Source organism: Dipteris shenzhenensis, chromosome 29 (assembly GCF_047967505.1).
Source record: "Dipteris shenzhenensis isolate YYH24624 ecotype China chromosome 29, Dip_SZ_1.0, whole genome shotgun sequence".
NCBI lineage: Eukaryota > Viridiplantae > Streptophyta > Polypodiopsida > Gleicheniales > Dipteridaceae > Dipteris > Dipteris shenzhenensis.
In genome coordinates, this window is record NC_141624.1 from 50,841,290 (window position 1) to 50,866,991 (window position 25,702).

General features: G+C 44.3%; 3 protein-coding genes and 1 pseudogene across 3 annotated transcripts; 3 read left to right on the top strand and 1 right to left on the bottom strand.

Annotated features, from left to right (window-relative positions):
- Positions 1–11,130: 11,130 nt before the first annotated feature.
- On the bottom strand, positions 11,131–12,090 carry LOC147882997 (uncharacterized). The gene is made up of 3 exons (XM_087401159.1): positions 11,624–12,090; positions 11,386–11,532; positions 11,131–11,301 (listed from the first exon to the last, which is right to left on the bottom strand). Exons 1-3 carry the CDS (start codon positions 11,684–11,686, stop codon positions 11,131–11,133), a joined length of 381 nt encoding a protein of 126 aa, XP_087257285.1. The 5' UTR covers positions 11,687–12,090.
- Positions 12,091–14,568: 2,478 nt separating this feature from the next.
- LOC147882998 (uncharacterized) lies at positions 14,569–15,395 on the top strand. The gene is made up of 2 exons (XM_087400542.1): positions 14,569–14,585; positions 14,675–15,395. Exons 1-2 carry the CDS (start codon positions 14,569–14,571, stop codon positions 15,393–15,395), a joined length of 738 nt encoding a protein of 245 aa, XP_087256668.1.
- Positions 15,396–15,561: 166 nt separating this feature from the next.
- LOC147882999 (uncharacterized) lies at positions 15,562–16,739 on the top strand. The gene is made up of 3 exons (XM_087400543.1): positions 15,562–15,792; positions 15,900–16,121; positions 16,701–16,739. The coding sequence occupies exons 1-3, from the start codon at positions 15,577–15,579 to the stop codon at positions 16,737–16,739; spliced, it is 477 nt and encodes a 158-aa protein (XP_087256669.1). The 5' UTR covers positions 15,562–15,576.
- A 7,725-nt stretch (positions 16,740–24,464) lies between these two features.
- Positions 24,465–25,438, top strand: LOC147883000 (uncharacterized; annotated as a pseudogene).
- Positions 25,439–25,702: the final 264 nt, after the last annotated feature.

Here is a 25,702-nt window from a genome sequence, read left to right on the forward strand (position 1 = left end):
TTGAGTAAATCATGTGCCCTAATTTCCCAATGGGAAGAGGCGGTGACCTCTTTGAAATCTCTATTTAAATTAGTGCAATATGATCATAGGGGGTCGCCCCTTCTTGGTGATTGAGCAGTTGAGCATTGTTATAATACAAGCAATAGTTTCTGTCTCTATCTTGGTCTTCTTGTGTTTTGAGTGAGATCATCACCAAGTGAGAAAGAGAGAGAGAGAGAGAGAGAGAGAGAGAGACAGGGTTCACGTGAAGCTGAGGCAACTTCCACCATCACCATCCCACACTCCCCTTAATCGTTTCTCCTTCCCACACTTGGTAGTCTCCATACTCTCTCTTTCAATCGATACACCCCAATTCTTTGTGTATGTCTGTAACCCATTGGCGTACGGTTACAGCAAGCATATCACACCCCAGTTTAGTCAACTACACCTTTGTATGACCACGTGCATCGACTAGCCATAGCTCGGGATTGACGTAACCAGACCGTCAACAATTACGGTTAATGGGGAACAGAGATCCGCGCATGGATCTCACAAAGTAGGAGGGAAAATGGACATATCCATGTGTGGATCTCGCTCTAACAAGGTATATAACCGCAACTGCTAGTAAAAAAAACCCTGCCGAAATTTTTCCAAAATTTTTAAACCATTAAAATGAACACTCGAGCCCCCTAATCACACCTAGCGCCATGTCTGATGATCTCATGATTGAAGACATTGACACAATTTTTTACACAGAGCACAATGGCGCACCCACCACCCCTCCTGACCCACAAATCGCTAGCACCACAGTCGCCCCCACCACCGCACTTAGTCCCCTCCACCACCCCATCACCTTCGAGCCTCACACCAAAGGGGCGGGCTTACACATCTCACATGCCACTTGCCTCCTCCGAAGCACTCCACTCCTCCATCACGAGCACTTTGCCAACAAAACCTATGCCTCCCCTCTAGGTCTCAAATGGATGGTAGAGTTACAAGTCCACGTCATCCATAGCCTTTTCAGATACACCGACACCCAGGACTTAAGTTTACCTATCATACATTAGAGGCATACGTCACCTTATGTGACCCAGATGTGCATGGGAAAATCTTCGACCTAGGCCTCGGCAATTGGGCCATGGACTTACCACGAGAGCATGACATTCTACGTGTAGCCAATTTCATTTATAACTACAAGACTACCGCCAAACAGTCGACAATCTCCAATATCGACTTGATAGGGTTCCAAGATGTGGTTCTCAGCTAGCAGGCAGCCCCAGGAAGTATTGCAGCTGCCCACTTCCCCACAGAAACATATCCAGATCTGCAATGTACACAAAATCTTGGAGCCATGGATTCCATGCAGCCCCACTAAGCACAAGAATGGAATACCATTCGATGCCATCACAGATCCATCACTCATAAAGGCAGCCCATGCACGGATAGTCCTGATCACGGTAAAATATCAGGATCACCACAACATCATTGAGCCGGGTCATGTGACAAGGTTGTGCTAGCCAAAATTCTTTAGTACAAACTGGGTGGATTACATGTTCACGAAAATCGACCACCATTTCTACCATACGATTCATGCCAGCAGCAACCCCATCACATTGACAATGATCATTTATCATCGCATGGTAATTGTACCGCACCAAGCACCAACCGGCCTCAAGCACTAAGTTTTGTAGCGCCAGGGCACCGGTTGTGCTACTCCAAAGGACAAACCCTCCAAGAAGAGGAAAACTAAACTAGTACAAACAAGACCTCATGTCGATCATCCAAAAGCTTATAGCAACATTCACCTTCATGGCCATAAAAGAAACCCTTCACAGCATACGATCTTGATGAGATAACATTGCCCCAACCATCCTTGATATTTTTAGGGATCCTCTCTTTGGCTTTAGTACACTTCAAAATGTAGAAGTTTTCACCCTCATCATTGTCTACCTCTGCATTCACTACGAAGTTGTTCCCTATGCACAGAGCATCGCTAAGCAAATTATGATGCTCTACATACATAGGCCCATCTATGAGCTCCTCATCACTACTCAAATCTTCTGCATCATGAGGAACAATGATGTGTCAGTCCTAGTTTGATACATGGTTTTTCTTAATGCAGCTTCTCCAAGTCTCTTGGAGACAAGCATTGCAATAGCATCACTGCACCCTCATCAATAGTGCCTTGTTAGCCCCTTGTGCAACTCCTCTTACACAATGCATTGATTGTGTATTTAGGATAGGTTTATAGTCCCACCATATAGATCTATCAACATGCCCTTCATTAACCTCCCAAATCACTCGTGCTACATTTCGTTCCTTAGATGCATAGGCGGCTTGAGCCCCATGAGACATTAGGAAATTCTCAGAGTCTTCCAGCTCTGGGAGTGGTGCATAGCTCGAATCCCTAACCTTGTACCAATGTGGATATGGGATTCCTTACAGTATTGTGGATATGGGCATCTTCACCTCAGTGGACAAGAAGGCTGTAAAACCTGCTATGTCCCTGGGTCCGTCTGCCTAGCCCATTCCTTGCAATTCCCTCTCATCGCAGTTGTAGGGCATATTGCTTTCTACTCATGTCTTGGGCACTACAAGATCTTTGTCAAATAGTCTACCCATGAAGTCAGGTTGGGAATCAACTTCTTCTTCTTGAGCCTGGTCTATCTCGGGCTCCAGGTTAACCTGTGATGTTACCCAATCGTGGAGACTTGGATCCACTCTCGGAGGTTCTAGGGGGGGTACGACATCAAATAGGTCTTGTTCATCCTCCTCTTCATCCACCCTTTGCGGTTTTTGGATTGGTTTTGGGGTAGGGAAGGGGTTGGCCATTAGGGGGTGGACTGTGGCTGGTCCACTATGGTTGCATAATTGTCATTTAAACTTCTCTTGGCGTTCGGGCATGAGGTTTTAAGCATCGATCAACCTTTGTTTTTCAACCAGAGTGCTAGGGTACTCACCAAATCCCTTAGGAGTTGTTGTCCTAGGTGCCCTTTCTGCTCTCTATTGAGTCTCACGTGGGGTTAGGAGATCCATAGGATCTCCTACTGAGGACTTACTGTTTGATGCATGTGACGATATGGTGGTAGTCTTGAGAGGCTGTCTGAGCTAGAGGGTTTCAAGGAAACAATCGAGGATGCATCCCTTTCTTCCTCTAACTCCTTCATGTTATCGCTCATGTGTATAGCCAGCTTTGAGCACAGCTCAAGTGACGTGGGTTTGTCCATGAGTAGGCTGTCATGTAGCCTTGCACTCTGGATCCTAGGATGAAGCGAGGTAGCAACTATGTGTCAATCAACCTCTCATCTGTCTCGCAACAACAAGAAAGGTATCCTTGCGATGTAGTCTCGCATGATTTCCATTTGTGTCTGCTTGACTTCATACAGCTACGTGATTGGGATCCACTTATGACCGCTTGAGGAGAATCCCACAATGAAAGGTATTTTTATGGTAGTGAAGGTGATTATCTCAGCCGGGATAAGGGCTCTGAACCAGCGTCGTGCCTTGCTTTCCATGGTGAGCCCAAATGGTCCAACCTTGGTTAGATCGTCAAAATCTGCAAAAGTGGTACATATTTGCTCAAACTATTCTACATGGAAGGTTGGATCGCCTCTCTCTAAGTACTTTCGTACCAACTTTGCAACATTATACTGTCTAACTTTATGGACGGGTTCTTTATGGGCATGGGGAGCTACGGCAACCGCTCCCCGACCTAAGGTTTTTGCCCCCATTCCGAGAGCCTGTAAAGCTCTTGTGAGAGCTAGAGATTTTATAGCTGTTGGGGGGTATGGGTATTAGGGTGGATAATACATTGGTGGGGGCCCATAAGATGTCGATGGATGCCCAACTCCTGGGTAACCGTACGCCGAAGGTGGTGGAACACCTCCTATTAGTCTTGGTGGTGGGGGTACTAGCATGCACAGTGGTATCGATGTACACACCGATCACATGCTTGGTTCTACCAGGTTCAAGTACGTGGTAATTGGTGGGGGCATCGGTCCCATTGGGATGTATGTCGGAATGGTGGTTCCAAGAATCGGACCACTGGCAATTGTCCTTAGTACAGGGGTTGATGTGGGTCCCTGATCTCTAATCAATGTGGGGACAACTATTGGAGGAGGGATTGGAGCTCTCAGCCCCGTTGATTGGGATTGAGTGGCATCATCCTCATTCCCCTCTAGAATATCTCCCAAGATTGGCTCTTAATATGATGGAGGTTGATAAGGGACTCTCCAACCCTTGGGTTGTTTCTGTGGAGGCTACAAGGAAATGGACACCCTAGTAGTACGTACCTTGGTACTGCGTACCATCCTCATAATCTCCTAAATTCTGGCTTGGGGGGATGTACATAGTCCATAGATTGGGTTGTGGGCCCAATGTGCTGAATCGGGATATGGGTGCCCCTGGTACCTATCTGGATGGAGGGTGTTGAGATGTGCAATGTTCAATTGTTGGGCTCTCATTATTGGTACCCTATAGGGGTATGTATGTGGGATTTATGGTAGCCACAGAGGAGAAAGTGGACTACATGGATAGATGTGGGACAAGGGTCACCACAAGTTGCATGTGGATCAAAGGATGCCACACAGCAGGGTCATGCCTTGAGGCTCTCTATTTAAGAGACCTCTCATTGTATGCATAATCATCTCATTGGAATATAGTTGATTGAGTGTTTCCTATTGTTGTCTCTCTCATGGCTTTGGCGTGGTTTGATCCCCCATGATCTTTAGCACTAATCTTGTTTTTCCCTACGCTTAGTGGGGATATCTTTCCGCATTTTATCATGGTATGAGAGCAGGTGCTCCGCTAAGCTTAGGTAGATTACTGTGTTTGATTTTTGCTATGTTTGATAAAAATATATGGCACACTCATATGATCATTAGGGAGAGAAGTTTGTGAGGTTTAGCCCTTGAGAGGCATAGCCCTTTTGCTAATTTGGTTGAAGATTGGAGTTGTCCATGAAAGAGGCAAGTTGGTGCCTTTGGATGAAGTACGAGTTGAAAACTATTGTTGCTGCTACTCAAGGATGGTAGAAGGACTCCTACAGAACAATTTCAACAACAAGAGATGCTGCTACAAGTTGCTGCCCAAAAGAGAACAAATGATTGCTACGAAGAAAGGAGCTGCCTCACAAAGGGAAGACTGCTGCGATTGTTGAGGTGCTGCCAAAATTTCCACACAACCAAGAAAGCTATTGTGGAGACTATTGCTATTGAATGAACAAATGTAGAGTTGGTGCAAAGAAAGGACGAGATCTTTTAGCAAAGGAAAGATGCAAAGAAACTGATGCTACAGAAAGGAAAGGTGTTGGAAATTTATGACGGTATGGTTGCTTTAGTTGCTGGTTGCTGCAATGTTTTTGTTGCTGTGGCATCTTCAATGAAAGGAAGACATATTTTCATGCACAAATCGGCTGCACATGGAAGTTCGGAGGAATGACCTCTATTGATGAAGACCATAGTGTCTTACAAAGAGCCCTATGAGCTATTGCCGGAAGAATTCCTAGAAGAGGAGGTTTTGTTTTTTGTATAATCCTTTAGATGCCACAATGAAGATAAAGACCTGCAAGTATTATGCCTTTGGAGGTGTATGAGGCTCGTTGATGCTACAAACTGCAATGAAACAGAACACGATGTCATAGAAGCGGCATGTTCTTGGAGCATCCTGCTCACTTGTCGAAAGCAAGCAGACAATGTGGCAGAGAGAAAATTTGCTGAGGAGCTACAAGTTGCTTCCAACAACAGCCAACGAGTTATAGAAGACAACGAGTTGCTTGGAGACGATAACATGAAAAAAAGAAATGAAGCCTTGTGTGAGCTTACGAGCTATGGGAAGCCAACGAAGGAAGAACCATCGATCTACAACAGCAGGCTACAAACAACTATGGAAAGTTTGATGCTAGCAAGCAGAGGAAGCTATGGAAGATAACAGCTCACAATTGCAGCACATGAACACTCCAGGTTTGTCATTGAGGGGGAGTGTTGAGAGATTAGTTTGGCAATGCCAAATTATGGGGGTGAGAGGTGAGGTGAGTCACATATGACTGTACATTGAGGAGGGGTGTTGAGATATGCAATGTCCAATTGTTGAGCTCTCATTATTGGTACCCTATAGGGGTATGTATGTGGGATTTATGGTAGCCACACAGGAGAATGTGGACTACATGGATAGATGTGGGACAAGGGTCACCACAAGTTGGATGTGGATCAAAGGATGCCACACAACAGGCTTATGCCTTGAGGCTCTCTATTTAAGAGACCTCTCATTGTATGGATAATCATCTCATTGGAATATAGTTGATTGAGTGTTTCCTATTGTTGTCTCTATCATGGCTTATTTGGTGTGGCTCGATCCCCCGTGATCTTTAGCACTAATCTTGTTTTGCCCTACGCTTAGTGGCAAAATCTTTTCGCATTTTATCAGAGGGTTCCATGAGGTTCCCTCCCTGAAGGGTGCAACTGGCTTGTACATGTCAAAGAGTCCCGGGGCTAATGTATTTAGCCATAGGGTTGAATGTCAGCATGCGGGGGTCTTAGGCCATGTCATGTGCACTGACTGCACCTCCTGAGCCTCTTGCTTTTACTACAAGTTGAACTCCATGTGAGAGTATCAAATCTAGATTGTCTTAATATAAAGGTTCTATATTCATTAAAGTGTTCATCAAAAGTTATGTAGCAAGTTAACTAGATTTGCGATAGGCAACCTATCAAAAGTAGATATCAAAATCAACCAAGCACAAGCGCCACAAAGAAACTCAAGAAGGAAAGCAAAAGTAGAAAAGTAGGAAAGCACAACTACCAATGTATGTAAGACACGTGGATCAACCACATTCCATCTTTTTTTTTCATGCTTCTAAGCTACATAACATTAAAATTCCATGAAAATATGCACTCCCCAATAGACTGCAAAAGTGGTCCACAACTCAAGGAATGATAGTCCTCTTGTTCCCATGCATGGTCACCTGATAGATCTACCCCTCGACAACCAGCACACTAGTGGCAACCCTTCACCTAAACTTGACTCACATGTCTTCGCACCAACCAATCCTTGGAGTGCCCAGGTCATCCCCGTCGTTGAAGATGATGATATTAGCCCCAACGACATGGTTCAATGCTCTCTCGATAGTGGCACGACACTCCTGGACTGGATAACAGGCTTGGACATGGTGGTCGTTGATGCAACCAACTCTCTCAATGACCATAATCCAGGTGACACCTCCACCACCCCTCCTTCTAACTCTTCTATCATTTTGTCTCCCACCCATCATCTTTCTCTTCTTCCCTCTCATCTTGTTGCTTGTCCTCCTTCAACCAATCTTCCATGCCTTCTTCCATGTTCTTGTCTACCCACTCCAACCACCACATCCCTCTTCCCTTACCCTTACGACATTATTACCCATCCACTTTGGCCTCCCCACTAATGCTTCGACCTCCCCACAAATGCTTTTCAACTCAATCGCCACCATACCTCCTCCTGCTCATCCCCTACCTTCTCCTTCTCATGCTTGTTGTCCACTTCCTTCTCCTTCTCGTTTACCTCTTCCACCCTCTCCGTTACCACCATTGCTTCAATCTCCCCTTCCTCCATCTCTCCTTCCACCACTCCTACCAACCCCTTCAACCACCCCACTAGATTCTTCCTTTGTGCTTCCACCGCTTCCTCTTCCAACCTTGGCATGTTCTCCTTCCCCACTCTGCAGCCCCCATTCTCTACGTCCCCCACCTCGTTCTTCTCCATAACGCATGACCCCCACCCTACGTGTGGAGTGCCCCGATCTACACACTGGCTTGCCGCCTTCTTCCAACCATGTCTCTATCTCTCTCCTTGCCCTCCTCTCTTCCACCTCCCTCTATCTCTCTCCTCTCTTCAGCCTCACTCTTCCCTCCCTCTATCTCTCTCCTCGCCCTTCCTCTCCCATTCTCGCCTCTCCCTCCACTCCTCACCACCCTTCGTGTGGCATTTTTCCTTTAATCTCCTCTCTTCTTTCAATTAAATTCTCTCTTCTTCAATTAAATTCTCTCTTATTCATGTCACTTTTCACAGACTATATATATATATATATTTTTTCTTTCGTGCCCGCAAAAAAAAAAAGATGCTTGTGAAATTCCGCACCCCTCCCATGGCACCCACCACACCTCGGGCACCTCCACTCCCCACACTCGTTCACCTCACTCACCACACTCGTTGAATTTCCCCCCTTGCAACACCCCTCTACCCCCTAGCACCTCCATGCACTACACTCGTTCACCTCCCGCCTTACAACTTCCCTCCACATCCTCCCCCTCCTGCACCCCGTGGCACCTCCCCATCCACCAAACCCCTTCCCGCACCCTCAGCCACCTACCCTCCTCCTGCCCCTTCCCCTCGAGCACCCCGCACTACCAAGGCCCACCGTCCTCCACTCCCCTCCCTACCATCCCCTCGCCTAGCACTGCCTCTAGCCTCCTCCCTGCAATCCCTACCTTGCTTGTCGTTCTCATTATAGCATCCTCGATTGCCACCCCCATCGAGCTTACCCTCACCAACCCGTCGCCTACCTTGCCTTTTTATAAATAAAAAACAACGAGAACCCCCCTAAAAAAAAAAATCGAGGGGTTCCAAAAAAAACTCGTTTTTTTAAAATAATTCAGTTGACCTCTGAATGTGCTCTCCCTCTCCCCCTCTTTGCCCCTTCTCGTTCACCAAGGATGGTGAAACATTTTGGCTCAAGGCACGTGTAGATGGCTACGGCCATCTCCCCCGACCAATACAAATTTGTGGGCACGTACATAGGCTAAGGGTAGGGATGGAGTAGGAGGAGGATAGGGGTCATCCTAAAGGCCACAAATGATTGGCCAAAGGGATGTCCTACCATCTACCCACCTTGTGGCCCCTCCTCCTTGGCACCTACCCACATTGTGGCACCTCCTCCTTGCCACCTACCCACACTGTGGCGTCTCCTCCTTGCCACCTACCCACATTATGGCGCCTCCTCCTTGCCACCTACCGAGATTGTGGCACCTCCTCCTTGCCACCTACCCACACTGTGGCACCTCTCCTTGCCACCTACCTACACCACTTCACCCTCTACCTTATCCTCGACACCGGCTCTCACACTTCACACACTTCCTCCCTGCTCAAGTCTAGACACCATCACCTTGGCTCTCTCACTGGCCCACCCTCACTTTCCTCGACATCCTCTCTTATGACATCACGTGGCTCTCACACCCATCCACTCCATCTTCATCTTCGACATCGATAAACACCCTCACCTTGATAGCCGTCCACTCCTCCATCTTCATCCTCAGCATTGATAGACACCCTCACCTCGACAACTGTCCACTCCTCCATCTTCATCCTCAGCATCGACAGACACCCTCATCCTAATAGCCATCCAGTCCTCTATCTTCCTCCTTGACATCGACAGACACCTTCACCCCTACACTCATCCACTCCATCTTCATCCTCGACGTTGACAGACACCTTCACCTTGACACCCATCCACTCCTCCATCTTCATCCTTGACATCGATAGACACCTTCACCATGACACCCATTCACCTCCCTACATCTTCATCCTCAACATCGACACTTGTCCGCCTCCCCTTCATCTTTATCCTCAGCATACCTTCACCTTCATCCACGATAGTGATAGACACCTTCTCATTCGTGGCATCACCCATTCAAGTCCCTGCTTTGCATCCATTTGGCATCTCATGTCACACCTTTTATGGTTCCTTCTCCGTCTCGTTCTCCTCGACAGCTCTCTGGGATAGTGCTCTTGTTGTGGCATCTACCCTAGTCTTGATGTCTCATTCCCCTTCTCATTCTCCTAAACAGCCCTCTCTTGTTGTGGCACCTACCCTAGTCTTGACGTCTACCCTTGTTGTAGCACCTACCCTAGTCTTGATGTCTCACTTCGGCATCTCTCTGTCACCTTTGTTGTTTTGGCACCTATTCTAGTCTTAACATCTACCCTTGTTGTGGCACCTACCCCAGTCTTGACGTCTCACATCGTTGTGGCACCTACCCCATTCTTGAAGTCTCACTTAGGCGTACCTGTCACACCCTATTTGCGGCACTACCTACCCCAGTCTTGACATCTCACTTCGGCATCTCTCTATCACCACCTTGGTTGCGGCACCACCTTCTCCTTTGGCATCTCCCTGATTGTGGCAGTACCTCCTCCCTACTTTGGATGTGGCACCTTCTTGCCATCGACATCTCCTCGTCACCATTGTTGCAGCTCCTCTCACCTCAACATCTCTCTGCCACCACCCTCATTTTGGCACCACCTTCTCCTTCGGCATCTCCTCGATTGTGGTGGAACCTCCTCCATACCATTGTTGTGGCACCATCTTGCCCTCTACATCTCCTCCTCACCATTGTTGCGGCTCCTCTCCACCTCACCCATCACCTCATCCTCTTCCTCCCCCCCACTCACCCTCATCAGCCTACCTCATTGGTGGCACTCATCCATACTTGTAGCCCTGCACAGCTTGTCTATGATTGAGTCACTACAAGGGATTGGGTTCATACTCGTGCTCCTGGCCGCACGAAATGACTTGGGAAAAAAAAGTGTCGGGCTCATGTACCGGCGCGTGTATCATTGCGGCCAGAGACATGTGTAAATGCGCGTGTATAGAAATAGTCAACCGCGCAGATACACGGGCCAATACATGCGTTTTTACCAGATTACCTGCAGCTATACACGTGCATTTGACAGACTATTTGCGTGTTTAGATGTGACTTTGACAATTTTGATGCGTTTATACACGTGAACAGAGAGGAATAAAAAAAATCTAGAGAGTGCTTTTGGGTACCTAGATGCTGTTCCAGCATTCCAGCACCCATTAGCACTCTCTGGAATTTTTTTTGGGTGCATTGCACCATCGACGAGGAAGATTTAGATTTAGTGCAGTGTCATTATCGATTCAAGAACAACATGAATGCATACATTGTCAATACACGATTCAAGAAAGACATACTATCAATTCACGATTCAATATTACTATCAAAATTTTATGTGTACAAGGGAGTCCATATGTCGAAGTAGCCCATGGCTTCAATTAGAAACAAATATATACAAAGTCAAATAGGGCGGTCTAAAAAATCCCATGGCTTCAGTTACAAAAATATATATACAACCACATCCGAAATTAGTCTGAGTATACTAATCAGAGGATGATGAAGACCCACTGCTCCCTCCATGATCAGATGAGCTCACATCGGTATATTCCGATGAGTAGTGCTCACGTCCAACAGGAGCAGTGGCAGGAACATCAGCAGTGGCGAGTGGATCATCAGTGGCAGGAGCATCAGCAAGTGTAGCAGCAGCTTGTGCCTGTTCAAGTAATATATCGTATATAAGTATATATATATATGTAATTCAATAAACCAAAATCATTCGTTTAGAGTTTTCAAGAACGTGTCGACCGTATGGTCTCATGGCCGCATCAAACTGCGCATTCGTAATACGTCCCTCGGTTCTGAAGAGGGCCCACGTGTCACGTCTGCTATGCCAGCGAGCATACCCAGTCTCGTGGGCTGTGGGCCTCCTCCTCATAACCCGTCGTTGTAACATAATCAACACAATTTGTAAGATTAAAACAATCATAGAATCAATGAATTAAGTAAACAAGAAAATAAAGTGGCAAGTTACTTACGAACTCTGTCTCCCATGAGTCGACGCCGCCAGATCCGAAATGCGATGATCCAATGGTCTCCATCTAGATCCGTCGTGCCTCCACATGCTGCCTGCTCTTCACGCCACCCTCTGCTTGTTTCTTTGCCTCCTTCCACTCGCGTTTGTGCGCAGTGGCAGGTTTCTCGGCAGGATAGCCACCTGCAGCTACATTGACCTTATCATCGTACGTGAGTTTCTTAAGGTGAGATCTTTATTACTTAAGATCTCTCTTATTCGCGTCCTTCCCCATACATCCGAGAATGTCGCTCGTGGGGGATTGGGGTACCGACTATGTACAGCCTCTAGGACCTTCCCAACTAGTCGGCTATTTTGATCTTTAAATTTTATAAAACAATTTATGTACGCATTTGAAACTACCCCCTGCATATACTCCATTACCTCTTTCCCCCTCGCATCCATGACTACCCCGCCCCTATCCGTAACATCGTAGTAAATCACTCCCTCCACCTCTCTCACCTCCTCCTCATCCTCACTGTATCCTCGTACACGCCTCCCTCTATCTCCTCTCTCACCGCGTTCCCTACTACCCCCCCCACCAAAGCACCCGCCGCATCCTCCACTCCCACTCTCCCTACTGTAGCGTCGGCTCTCATCTGTACTATGGGAGTAGTCATGACTAGGGGATTGTGTACGTGACTATGGCTATGAGGGAGCACGTGATGGTGGCTGTGAGCCCTCACGTGACGGTACCTGGGAGGGTGTGCGTGAGTGTGTCTGGGACGGGGTATCTCTCCTTGGTGGGTGTGGAAGAGGAGAAGCTCCATGCCGTCTCGCTGGACTCGCAGGCATAGACGGCAGTGGAGTGGCATGTATACTCGGGGGCAGGGTGACCATACCAGGGAGTCTAGGAGGGGGATGAGCATACATGTACTCTGTAAGCTCAACTGGACTAGGATGGTGCCCAAAATGATTTATCATCTCCATCATCCAAGTGGCATATGCAAATGGATCAGATGAAGAACCTAGATCCATGAAGAATCTGCAAAAATGAAAGTATATATATGAAGGATCCAATGCGATGAATCCTCCTACATAATTAATGCCAAGTAGGTAGTAAAAAAATGCTACAAAATCGATGCATCCTCCTACATGATTAATGCCAAGTAGGTAGTAACAAAATGCAGTGGATGAGCAAACATGGAGTGAATCTCCACCCTTGATGGATGCTCTCCCTTTCCTTACTCTTACTGGTGCTATTCCTACCGATCTCTTACTAGTGAAAAGAGTTAGTATAGGGGAATAGAGAGGATAGGGGAATAAAGATGATTGTTGAATAGAGAGGGTATGAACATGGGAGGGGGTGGATGGCATCATGAGATGCATGGGTAGAGGAGGATATGGAGATGGATTCAAATGCTTACGGACAGTATCAAAGTAGCAAAGGAAGAGACGAACAAGAGCATCTTGGTGAACCCAAAAGTAGCAACCACATAAACAAGAAAAGAGATGAACAGACAATCGCGTGTAAGATCCCGTGTAGAATCGCGTGTATAGTCACGTGAAGTCACTGTGCAAACAGACTACACGCGCTCCTACACGCGTTCTTGCCGAAAAACTTTTCAAAAAGTCACCGAGAACCAATAGAGGTACCTTTAAAATACTCCCTCACTGTAACTATCAGCTGGAACAGCTGCACGACTAGAAGCAAAGGAGGCAATACATTTGCATAAACAAAGGACAAGTACACTGACCTCTCGAAAAGTGAGTCTCTGTCTTCTTTTTGGCTGGCTTCTTTCTCCCCTTTCTGCTCTCTGCACCCAGGTATGCTACTTCATTTTTTTACAGTTAGACGCGCCTATACACGCGTTTTTCCACAGTACAGATGCGTCATCACACGCGATTTACATAGGGCACATGCGCTATTACACGCGACACAGAGACTTTTTTGCTTTCATTAAGAACTGATCCTGATTGTGTTGATGTGGACAATGCATGACTTTCCAGGATACAGCGATTGTTCTGGTAAGAATTCTAATTACCTCCCTACTCTAATACTACTAGCTATATTAATTATAACTATTGACTTTATTATTCTAATTTTTATTTTTATTTTAACAGGTTTGAAAACATCGGGTAAACATGCATGTCCTGTATGTGGCCCTTCGTTAGTACATGAGTATGCTGATGGTTTGTGTAAGACCATATCCGATAATCATCATCGATTTCTCCCGTCAGATCATCCTAAATATGTTGCTAGTAAGAGTAACATTCCTCCACAAACACTTCGTGCAAAAGATTGGAAGCGTATTTGGGAGTCTACAAATGTTCTTCCTCCAGATGGCATGAACAGGTACATCTCCATTGTTTTCAATCTTGTTTTGTGTAGTCTCTAATTGGATTAAAGATGACATAGAGCAATCCCTTGTGTAGGTACTCCATTTTTTTCCGGCTACCATATTGGACCCATCTCAAGATCAATTATCTTCTTGATCCCATGCACATCTTCAAGAATGTGGGATCTGGTATTTGGGAACATGTTATTGGTAAATGAGACAATGTTAGCATACGGGAGGACTTGCGGGTCGCAAGACATATGCGTCAAGCTTGGCCACGAGAGGAGGGTGGGCACGTTCATCTTCCGCCTGCACCCTGGATTATATCAAAGAAGGAGGAGAAGCAGGTAAAGCAGGCCATCACCACTTTGCGTACTCCCACTGGATGCATGAGATCATTGAAGGGAGCCTTTGCAACCACTAAGAAAAGAGGCGTTGAGCAACTATATGGGTTGAAGTCCCACGATTGGCACAAGATGCTCCAAGTAAGTGTTTTCCAAGTCTTGTACATTGAAATTTAATTTTGTAATGCCCTAAACCAAATATACATGTGCTCTTATGTGCGCAGTTCATACTACCTACTAGCATCGACCATTGTGCAAACAAGAGTTTGAAAAAATGTATTTATAAGATGGACGAGCTTGTGAGGTATGTAAAACCCATGTCAGATCGCCCTTCATTATACCTTGCAAAATGAACGTGCATGAGGTATAACGTACTATGCATTTATTTTTCAGATATGTTAGTTCCAAAGCAATTGATCCAGCCACGTTGGATGATGCGCGTGTTATGGCAGTGGAGGTGGTTTGTTTGGTAGAGGAGACTTTTCCACGAACCAGTCTCACAAGTCAACTACATCTCATTGTGCATTTAGTGGATGAAATTGCTTTATGTGGCACTGTGCATGCCCGTTGGATGTTCTTTCTAGAGCGCTTCATGAAGACCTTAAAAGACTTTGTGAGGCAAAGTGCAAGGACCGAAGGAAGCATGGCCGAGGGTTGGTTGATACAAGAGTCTCTTGTATATATTTCAGAATTTCTTGGTCAGGTGGACAGCTCTTTGCCGCGACTATGGAGCAATGAAGAGGACTTGAGGATGACGTCTATTGTGCCTCAAGGAAAAGGACATAGCAAAGTAATTGACAGAACATTGATTGATGATCTTAATTTCACTTGCATCCTTAATAGTGATGTGATGAGCAGATGGGTTTCAAGATATGAGGATGCAAAGACAAAAAGGCAAGCAAACAGAGCTCTCTTTTGGAGGCAACATGGCTCTCGTAAGGCGTACCCTAAGCATCTAGCAACACTTTCGAATGATATCCATGTTGATTGGTTGCATGAGGAAATGGAGAGAGTAGAGAGCGACGAGGGGCTGCATATCATGGCAGAAGAATGGGAGTATGCACGAGGATGCATGTTAAAGGTACATAGAACTAATGTTTTGCATTCTTTGTAATTGATTTGCTTTTAATATTTATTCACATTGCTTACACAGATATTGCTTATGTTTTGGTCCAGTGCACTATGTTCAATGCTATATGGTGTGAAGGCAAGCATTTTCGAACACAAAGAATAGATGAAAGAGGAATATACAAGATTGCAGTGTCATTAGTAGGTTTGAGAAAGCCAATGGAAAAATGGATGATTATTGTGGCACAATCCAAGACATATATAGGCTTGACTTTCGTCGCTTCTTTGTGTATGTTTTGGATGTCAAATGGCAAAGGAACGTGGTAGAAAAAGGGCCAAATGCAATGATAAAACGCCATGTAAGTGGCTATGTAACTATTGACTCTACAAAGTTTTGGCAAACAAAGAAAGATAGGCTCGTATTGCCACAACAATGTGAGCAGGTATGCATTTTTTTACAAATGTGTTTCATGTACATATATATCTAAGCTCATGTACCCCTTGACTTTTGATATGCTAATTAATTAATGCATTATGTGTATTTGAGTAGGTTATCTATCTGCCAATGGTGCATGACAGTAAATGGTGGTATGTCATCCCTATTGCACCACGTTCCAAAGTGATGTATAATACATTCACTGATATGGAGCATATGGAGGATGTAGCAAGACACAATGAAGATGATGTCGAACATGCCAATGTAGATGATCATGATAATGAGGATGAGCGTGCCATTTCTCATGATCATGAGGATGACCCTACCATTGATCAGGTACACCTATCTCCATCCAATCCTACATATCCGATCATTATACGAAAGGTAGAAATGCAACACGAGAAAGCATGCACATGACAATGATATGCATATTAAACCATCATTCTATCGATATTATGCCATAGCGTAGCACGGGCAGCCTACTTGTATAGTCAATGGGACTACATGTTTGAGAATTACTGGTCCCCCCTAATAAGCCCCAAAATCTCTTGTCTAATGTGGTTAATCCTGCATAAGGCAGTTTGGACATGTGAAAAAGCTTTAAAGATTGGTCTAGCAGATGGAATGTGTTGCAGGTGTAAAAGGAGATAGAATCAGTACCCCATCTCTTTATGGACTGTGCAACAAACATGAAGGCTCTAAATTGGTTAAATGCTCTAATTGCCATTGTTCATCCCTCTAGCCTAACTTATAAAGAGATGCTATTAGGTGAAATTTATGGAATGCCAACTCACCTATTAACTAGTGTACCCACTACCTACTGCCTACTACCTAATATGTAGCTTAGCATTATAAAATTGCAAATATGTCAATAGCAATTCAATTACTTTATAATTTGTATTTTTGTGATAATAGGTCATAAACCTACATGCTCCCAAAACTGGCAATTCGTGAAAAATTCTATTTTAATTCTCAAATTTTGCCATTCACGTGACATTAAACCTCTGTTTTCTGAGTTCAACTCAAAATTATAGCTGCCTGCGCAGGTCATGCACCAGATGTCCTTTATACACATGGCAAGGACTCTGGCCGAGAACTCAAAACTATAGCTGCCTGCCCTGTCCTTTATACACAGGCGCAAGGACTCTGCCTGCGCAGGTCATGCACCAGATGTCGTTTATACACATGGCAAGGAATCTACCTGCCCAGGTCATGCACCAGATGTAGTTTATACATAGGGCAAGGACTCTGTGGCCAGAGCCGGATGCTTTAAAACTCCTGCAGAAAGAGTACGATGGCGTGGTTTTTGATCACATGTTTGGAACACCGGAATATCCCCACAATGATCCCGATCTCCTCCCCGCCTACTTAAAAAGCGCCTGCCCGCTCCCTCCTCCACGTGCCTTCTCCTTCCTTCCTTGCTCTTTGGCAGCATGGCTTCGGCGGCTTCTCGCAGGTGTTTTTTGCTTCCTTCGCGTCGTCTATAATTGTCTTTCCTGTTTGCTTCGCGTCGCTAATTTGCCTGTTTTTTGCTCCTTCCTGCAGACTGATCATGTCCATCCCGCTGCTCTTCGCCACCCTGCCGGCGCTACTTGCGCTTCTGCATGCGGCCTCTTGCTCACCGCTCTCTGCTTGTGACTCTGATGTCGTTTACTCCTATGGATCCAACTGTTATCTTGGGCCAGTCCGCTATGGCGCGACTCTGTACACTGTTTCCTCCCAGTTTGGTGACGGAGGCATCACATATGAGTATGACGAGACCAACAACACCGACTACCTACATCTCACTGGATCCCCCTACGAATTCGGTTCCCGCGTGACTCTCTTGCCTGAGCCCTACGACTCCACGGCCCTGGGCACTCCGGTTGCTTGGAACGACACCGTGCGAGTTTACTATTTCAAGTTGACGAAGGACTTACCCGTGCATTACTGGGGATGGAGGCAGGAAAGTGAAACGGAGTGGTTTTTGGAGAGGACACCTTGTTACGGGACTGATGATACTTGTTCCTCTGCCGTGTTCAAGGTCGTACATGCCAGTGACGTCGCTGGCCCGTTCCCATGTAATCGCGGCGGCATTTACACGCTGCCAATCATTCTACATGTTATCCACTCCCGGCGAATACTCCAGCGGTCTTGCCCGTTACGTTGAAGATGGAGTGAGCTACATCAAGCTCGGTGACGAAGGTAGCAACGGCGACCTAGCGATCGTATTCCTGCCTGCTAGTAATAACGAGCTGCCCAAAGACAAGCATGCTCGCTTAGCTACTGCTTTATTCTGAATGCACGCGTATATATGCAACCGGCATGGCAGGGGTGTCAATGTCATGACAGACAAATAAGTCGGTATATGTATGTAAGGAAACAAGAAGGAATCAACTTGCCTTTCTTTTTGTAATACTAGCATGCTCATGCCCAGCACCTCATCACATATGGTTTGTAGTAAATTGGCACCAGGCCATGGACAGCATCTCATATCAATGCCTGGTGCCATGTACAGCATCTCATATCAATGCTCCACAAGATTTTTTTTTGGAAACGACGTCTTGCTTGTATTAGATGGAAAAGAAAATTACAGCTGTCGATGTGGGGGTAGAACCCAACTCCTCATGGTGAGGATAAAACCTCTGATCTTCAATTGTTAGGATGACTAAACAATGGAGTTAAAAAGAATATTCTTCAATGACAAAGAAGCTCGAACAACTGCAACATAAAAGGAAGTTCCACCTCCATGTTAAGAACAAGCTCAAATAAGCACACCTGGAGGAAGAGTGCTCTTGCATAAGAGTATTTATTGTTCATGTCGAACGTTTGTACATTCGCATGCTAGAGAGAATATAGATGCAACGGCTCACACACTATATATATAATTGATTACTCAACATATCCATAATATTGTTCATGTCGACGTTTGTACATTCACATGCTAGAGAGTATAGATGCAATGGCTCACACACTATATATATAATTGATTCCTCACAACATATCCATAATTAATTCACAAAAGTATCCCGATATAATTCACACTCATTGAGCATAAGATTCAAAAAACTATCTACAATATCACTGACAAAAGAATCTAGAGTATCTTTTGGAAATGTATTCAAAGTTTCATTTACAAAAATCTTCAGAGTATCATTTACAACAAAAGTATCCAAAGTTACATTACGATGGAACTAAGCTCATCAACCTACATGCATTCTAGTATTTTACAAAAACACACATCACTTTCACTTTCACTTGTAGAAGTTAAGAACAGTCGTGACACAAAGTCATGAGTGTACAAGTGACCGTATTATATAGAAGTTAAAATGGAAGATGGTTAAACACCAGCCTCATCAATCTGCTGCATGCATTCTAGTATTGTACAAAGACACACTACTTGCACTTGTAGATTTTGAGAACCCTCATGCTACAAAGTCCTGGAGCACAAAAAAGTGAAGGATTGTATAGAAAATCTAAAAGAGGGTTACAACATGTGCCATATCATTACAAGTGTTGCCTAAGTATAGATATCAGTGTGTTAGACTTATCGTTTGCACACCATGCACACAAGCCCCCTACTGCAAGCCTCAACAAATGAATCTTGGCAGAACCCTTTTCTCGGGTGTGTGTAAGTAGGGTGTAAGCTTGAATATATACATATGCTTATGTGTTTATATAAGTGTGTATAGAATGTGTGTATGCAGGTTATGATGTGTGTAAGCATAATACATATGCTTATGTGTGTACAAGTGTGTGCATTACATAAGCATGCATGCATAAGCTTATGTATACACTTATGCATACACATAAGTATACACTTAAGTGTACACATAAGCACACGTAAGTACACATATAAGACATACTTAAGCATACACACTTACATATTCACATAAGCACATGTTCTATTTAAGCTCTTTTAACATGTTCTATTTGTAATTTTGTTTCTAATAGTTGAGCCATCTTTTTTGTATTAATGAAAAAATTAAGTAATATATTGCAACAATTCCATGGCACAAATCATTAATTATATAACTATAAATTATTGGCATAGAATGGGACATCCTTGGTCCCATTATGCCTTAAAAAATTAACACATAGACAAAAAGTTTTTATGCTAGACAGTGAGCTACCATATATACCATCCTATACACTGTGAATCATGTCATCGAGTATATTGTTTCCTATTACTACATATATACCATTGCTTATTTCTTTTTATATATTATCATATTCACTCAATGACCTGTACTTTCGTAAACATGTTCCCTTAATTTTTACCATACTTCAAAATACAAGTATTTGAATCTAAATAATATTCACATTGATCATTCATATGTGACTCCATTAGTATACTCATTTCTCATTTGTACAATATTGGCTTAGTTGGGTGCTCCTTTTAAAGTCCCTTATGTTATGGTGACATTCACTTGGGGTGACATTCATATGTGACTCCATTAATATAGTCATTTCTCATTTGTACAATATTGGCTTAGTTGGATGCTCCTTTTAAAGTCCCTTATGTTATGGTGACATTCACTTAGGGTGGAAGAAATAGTCCTACCTTATTTATATAATCAAATTTTATTTGTAAATCATTCACCCTTATTGGATTCTCTAGTTCAAGACTATATGCTATGATGCCGTCTTGATTTTGAGTGGAAGTGTAGTCCCACATTCTTTTCCCCCACCGTTCCCACGTCGGTACGCACCACTAGTGAAGAGCATTGTCTTAAACCAACAAGCTTAGTGAAAATTTGTTAACCATTTTGTGAAGGTTAACAAGGCTAGTGGGTTCCACCTACATTTTTGTACTATTCTTTTGTGATTTATAGCGGAAGTCCATTCAATTGAAATGACATGAGGGAAGTAGAGAGCCTTGTAATCATGTTCCCAATACTACTAGGAAGAGGCTAAGCTAGATAGATCTCAGTTTGGGTCTATTTTGACCAAACTAGAGAATTAGGTCTAGTAGTAGAAAGTTAGGGTTTGACCATCCCTTTGGAAAAGGTCTTGTACAAAAGCCAAGTCTTTTGACTTTGGTCTTCATTCTCTATTGCAAGGAATACAAGCTCCCCATTTCCCTCCAATTCCCTTGTGTTGTGATTTGGTTGTTGGTTGTTGGTTTCCATTATTGTCTACTTGCCATTTCTATGCACGCATTCCCCCTCCCCCTTCACCACGCTCCTACATACCTTCTCATCCCTTCCTCCCCTCCTCTTCCATTTCCCATCTTGTGGAGCGGCGAGCTAGAGAGATTCCAAAGGCCACGGGGTAGTGACACCCATGGATAGGAGCACAACAAAGGCGCGCGTCAATCTATGGCAAGCGGTCGGAGGCCTTGAGCACCTCCACGGCATTGCACCTCCATCGTATAACATTTTTGGCACCACTGTCAGGGAGTGGATGCTTTTTTCTCTTTCTTGTTCTTCCTCCTACGAGAAACCCATTGCCTAGCTCCGAAAGGAGCTAGTAGTTGAGATAGAGAGAGAGAGAGTTAGCGAGAGAGAGAAAGAAAGAGGTTGGATTAGCTTTTTAGCTTTTTTATGAGATTGTTCGAAACGGAATTAGCTTAGATCGGATGTAGACGAGGGTAGTGTAGTTGCTAAGCCACTAGTGAAAAGAAACATCACGAAAAACTCATAAAACCTTAATTTTCTTCGACAGAAAGTAGGGGTAGAGACAGATAGAATTTGCTAAAAATTTGGTTCACCTATTTTTTTCATGTTTTTACTTGTTTTTTAGTTATGCATATGTAAGTTAATTCTCCCCCTAAACCCCCAACATATAACAGATCGGGAAAAACACCAAAGACACCCCCAAAATGGACGAAATCACATCGACGACGAACGAAATAACAATCGGAAACTTTCTGTCAGAAACTAGTTGATCCCCACGTAGAATTGCCCACGTCCACGTGTGGATATTGCAATATCCCGGCACAGATCCTAGACAGAGATCCACATGTGCATATCAGAACATCCACACACAGATCTAAGAAGATCTCCATACGGATCTCTGGAACTCCCGCCCAAAAAAATTTGAAAATCCATGCGTGGATATGTCCGACACATGTCAGACACATTAAATTAAATTTATTATTTTCTTCGACTGTTGCAAGATCCACGTCACGCAGATTTGGGAGTCAGTAGATCTCTTGCATCAACAGAAATCTCAGATAGAGTCCCCAGTTCCCTGCACAAATCTGGATAGTTCCCCACGTAGATCTTGACAGATCCATGTGTGGAACAACAGAGATCCACGTGTGGATCTCGCGAGATTGACGCATAGATCTCACCCGAAGAACTCAGAGCAGGACTGTTTTTTTTATTTTTTTTGAGTGCCTGTTTTCTCATTCTTCTCTGACGATTTGAGCCCTGATTCTGACATTATTTTCTCTGGTAAGAAGCGCTCTAGGAAGAATATCCAACGTGCATGCACAGTGCCGCATAAAGTAATTTCGTCCACCAAATGCACAATGAGATGTAATTGGCTCTTGAGAATGGTCCGCATTAAAGTTTCCTCTACCAAACAAACCACCTCCATTGCCATAGCACGCGCATCATCCAACCTGTTGAAATATAAATAAAGTTAGAATAAGAAAGTCAATTGTTATAATTAATATAACCAATAGTATTAGAGTAGGGAGGTAATTAGAATTCTTACCATAATAATTGTTGTATCCTGGAAAGTCATGCATTGTCCACATCAACACTACTTTCAAGTTGAAGTGTTAAGAGAAGGGAGGCCTACTAATGTCCACCATTGCAACACATGTCATCAAACACTTCCTCTTCCACGACTTCGTGGGGTGCAGGGCTATTGTCATCCCTTTCCCACTCATCTCTGACAATAGATTCCAAAGCTCCAACATCATCTCATCGACGCTTTGCATGCTCACGTTGAGCGTAGGGCACCATGTTATGGTGGTGATGCATTGTCTCATCTTCACTAGAACTGCTTGAGGAGGTTGATGACATCTTGTGTACAAAAGAGCAAACACATAATCATAATCAGTTTTTAATCAAAGTATAAAAAGTCTCTGTATCGCATGTATACCCACGTCTACACTGTGTGAGAACACGTGTAACGGCATCTACTTTGTGTAAAAACGTGTGTATATATGTCTCTACCCTGTGTGAAAATGCATGTATTTGCACTGCAAGGTAACCATACACGTGATGATACACGCAATCCTACACGCGGCAGTCTGTGTCATACTTTAAACAAAAGCCGCCGCCTACTCCAAAACCCTATTACTTTCATCACTTTCATCTTCTTCATCGGGAGACTCACTTATCAAGAGGTGAGTCAGTTTGTCATGTCTCTTCCCTTCCTTTTCTTTATGCAAATGTTCCTTTTCTTTATGTAAGTGTCTCTGTCCTTTCTTCTCTTTCCTTCTCTTGTCTTTGTGCAACTGTCTCTATACTTTTCTGAACACTGTGAATGAAAAGGACACTTTGGGGTTTGTTTTTATGGATGTGGGTCGATAGGCGGCCTTTTTTGCGAACCATTTTCAAAGATTCATGTGTAGGATCGCGTGTATGCCTACGTCTACCCTTCTTGCATAGAACTTTCACGTGAATATACACGTGATTTTGGATGGGGTTTTACACGTTTTCGTTGACGGGTTTTACACGCAACTGTGCACGAGTGTATACACACATTTTTGTTTTTTGCTTATCATAATTACATATTTCTATGCATGATCATGTGGTTGTATAAGGGTTCTAGAGGGAGAGAGGGGAATAGAAAGAGGAAGTGGAGGAGGTAATGGAAGGGAAAGAGACAAGAAGGGAGAGGGAAGGGAACGTAAGAGAAAGGGAAGGGAAAGAGGGAAGAAGGAAAGGAAAGAGGAAGAGGAAGAGGAAGAAAGGGAAGAGAAAGGGAAAGGAAGGGAAGGTAAAGAGAAAGGGAAAGGGAAGAGGAAGATGCACATGCATTTACATTTTCATTTTCACAATATGCATGTATGTATGATGAGGGGAAGAGAAGGAAAATGGAAGGGAAGAGGAGAATGCATATGCATGTGCATGATACATATGTATATGCTATGCATGTATGCATCTTGTACATATACTCTCTAGCTTCTTTTTGCAAATTCTTCATGGATCCAGGTTCTTCATCCGATCCATTTGCATACGACACTTGGATGATGGAGATGCTAGCTCGTTTTGGGCACCACCCTGGCCCAGTTGAGCTTATAGAGTATATTTATGCCCATCCCCCTTCTAGATTCCCTGGTATAGTCACCCCACTCTCGAGTGCCCATGTCACTCCACTACCTTCTGTGCGTGCGAGTTCGGTGAGATGGCAGGCTTCTCCTCTCCCATGACCATCGAGGAGACATACCCTTCCTAGACACACTCATGGACCCCCTCCTAGGCACTGTCATGTCAGGTCTCACAGCCATCATCACGTACTTCCTCATAGCCACCGCCATGCTCAATGTCATGTCCACAATCACATACACAATCCCCCAGTCGTGACTCCACCCGTAGTATAGAGCAAAGCAGATGCCGCAGTAGGGAGAGTGGGAGTAGAGGATGCGGCGGGTGCTTTGGTGGGGAAAGTGGTAGGGCACGCGGTGAGAGAGGAGATAGAGAGAGAGGAGTTAGAGGAGACAGTGAGGATGAGGAGGAGGTGAGAGATGTAGAGGGAGAGATATACTATGATGTGACAGATAGAGGCGGGATAGTGATGGATGCGAGGGGGAAAGAGGTAATGGATTACATGCGTAGGGTAGTATCAAACTTGTATAGAAATTGTTTTATTAAATTTAAAGATTAAAATAGCCGATTAGTTGGGGAGGTGATAGATGTTATACATAGTCGGTACCCCAATCCCCCACATGCGACATTCTCGGATGTACAGGGAAGGACGCGAATAAGGGAGATCTTAAGTAATAAAAGATCTCACTTTAAGAAACTCGCGTATGATGATCGGCTAAATCAAGCTGCGGGTGGCTATTCTATCGAGAAATCTGCCACTGCGAGGCCACTACCCACAAACGCGAGTGTAAGGAGGCAAAGAAATGAGCAGAGGGTGGTGTGAAGAGCAAGCAGCATGTGGAGGCATGACGGATCCAGATGGAGACCATTGGATCTTTGCATTTCAGATCTGGAGGCGTCGAGTTGTGGGAGGCAGAGCTCATAAGTATCTTGCCACCTTATTTGATTTTTTACTTAATTCATTGATTCTATGATTGTTTTAATCTTATAAATTGTGTGGTTTATGTTAGAGCAACGGGTTATGGGAAGGAAGCCCACAGCCCATGAGACTGCGTATGCTCGTCAGCATAGCAAACGTGACATGTGGGCCCTCTTCAGAACTAAGGGACATATTACGGACGCACAGTTTGAGATGGCCATGAGACCTTACAGTCAATAGGTACTTGAAAACTCTAAACAAATGATTTTGGTTTATTAAATTTTAAATTACACATATATATACTTATATATGATATATTACTTGAACAGGAACAAGCTATTGCTACATCTGCTGATGCTCCTACCACTGATGATCCACCTGCTGCCGCCGCCGTTGCCGCTGCTCCTACTCTTGCTCTTGCTAGACGTGAACGACAAGGTGAGCACTACTCATCGGACATGTATACCGATGTGAGCTCATCTGATCTTGGAGGGAGCAGCTCGTCATCATCTAAGTCTGAGTAGTACTCAGACTTATAGTATCACATCCGTATTGAGGATGTGGTTATATATATTTTTTTGTTACTGAAGCCATTGGCTTTTTTAGACAAACTAATTTGCTTTTGTATATATTTGTTTATAATTGAAGCCATGGGCTACTTTGACATATGGACTCCCTTGTATATATGTTTTTGCATAATGGAAGCCATGGGCTTATTTCACCACACATAAAATTTTGATAGTATTGCATTCATGTCTGTCTTGAATCGTGTATTGATAATGTCTGCA

Coding starts and splice junctions, on each gene's coding strand:
- LOC147882997 (XM_087401159.1), bottom strand. CDS start 11,686: ATGGAGACCATTGGATCATCGCATTTCGGATCTGGCGGCGTCGACTCA. Junction 11,533..11,623: donor ACTCATGGGAGACAGAGTTC/GTAAGTAACTTG, acceptor ATTATGTTACAA/CGACGGGTTATGAGGAGGAG. Junction 11,302..11,385: donor TGAGACCATACGGTCGACAC/GTTCTTGAAAAC, acceptor TTACTTGAACAG/GCACAAGCTGCTGCTACACT.
- LOC147882999 (XM_087400543.1), top strand. CDS start 15,577: ATGGATGATTATTGTGGCACAATCCAAGACATATATAGGCTTGACTTT. Junction 15,793..15,899: donor TGCCACAACAATGTGAGCAG/GTATGCATTTTT, acceptor GTATTTGAGTAG/GTTATCTATCTGCCAATGGT. Junction 16,122..16,700: donor ATGACCCTACCATTGATCAG/GTACACCTATCT, acceptor TTGTGATAATAG/GTCATAAACCTACATGCTCC.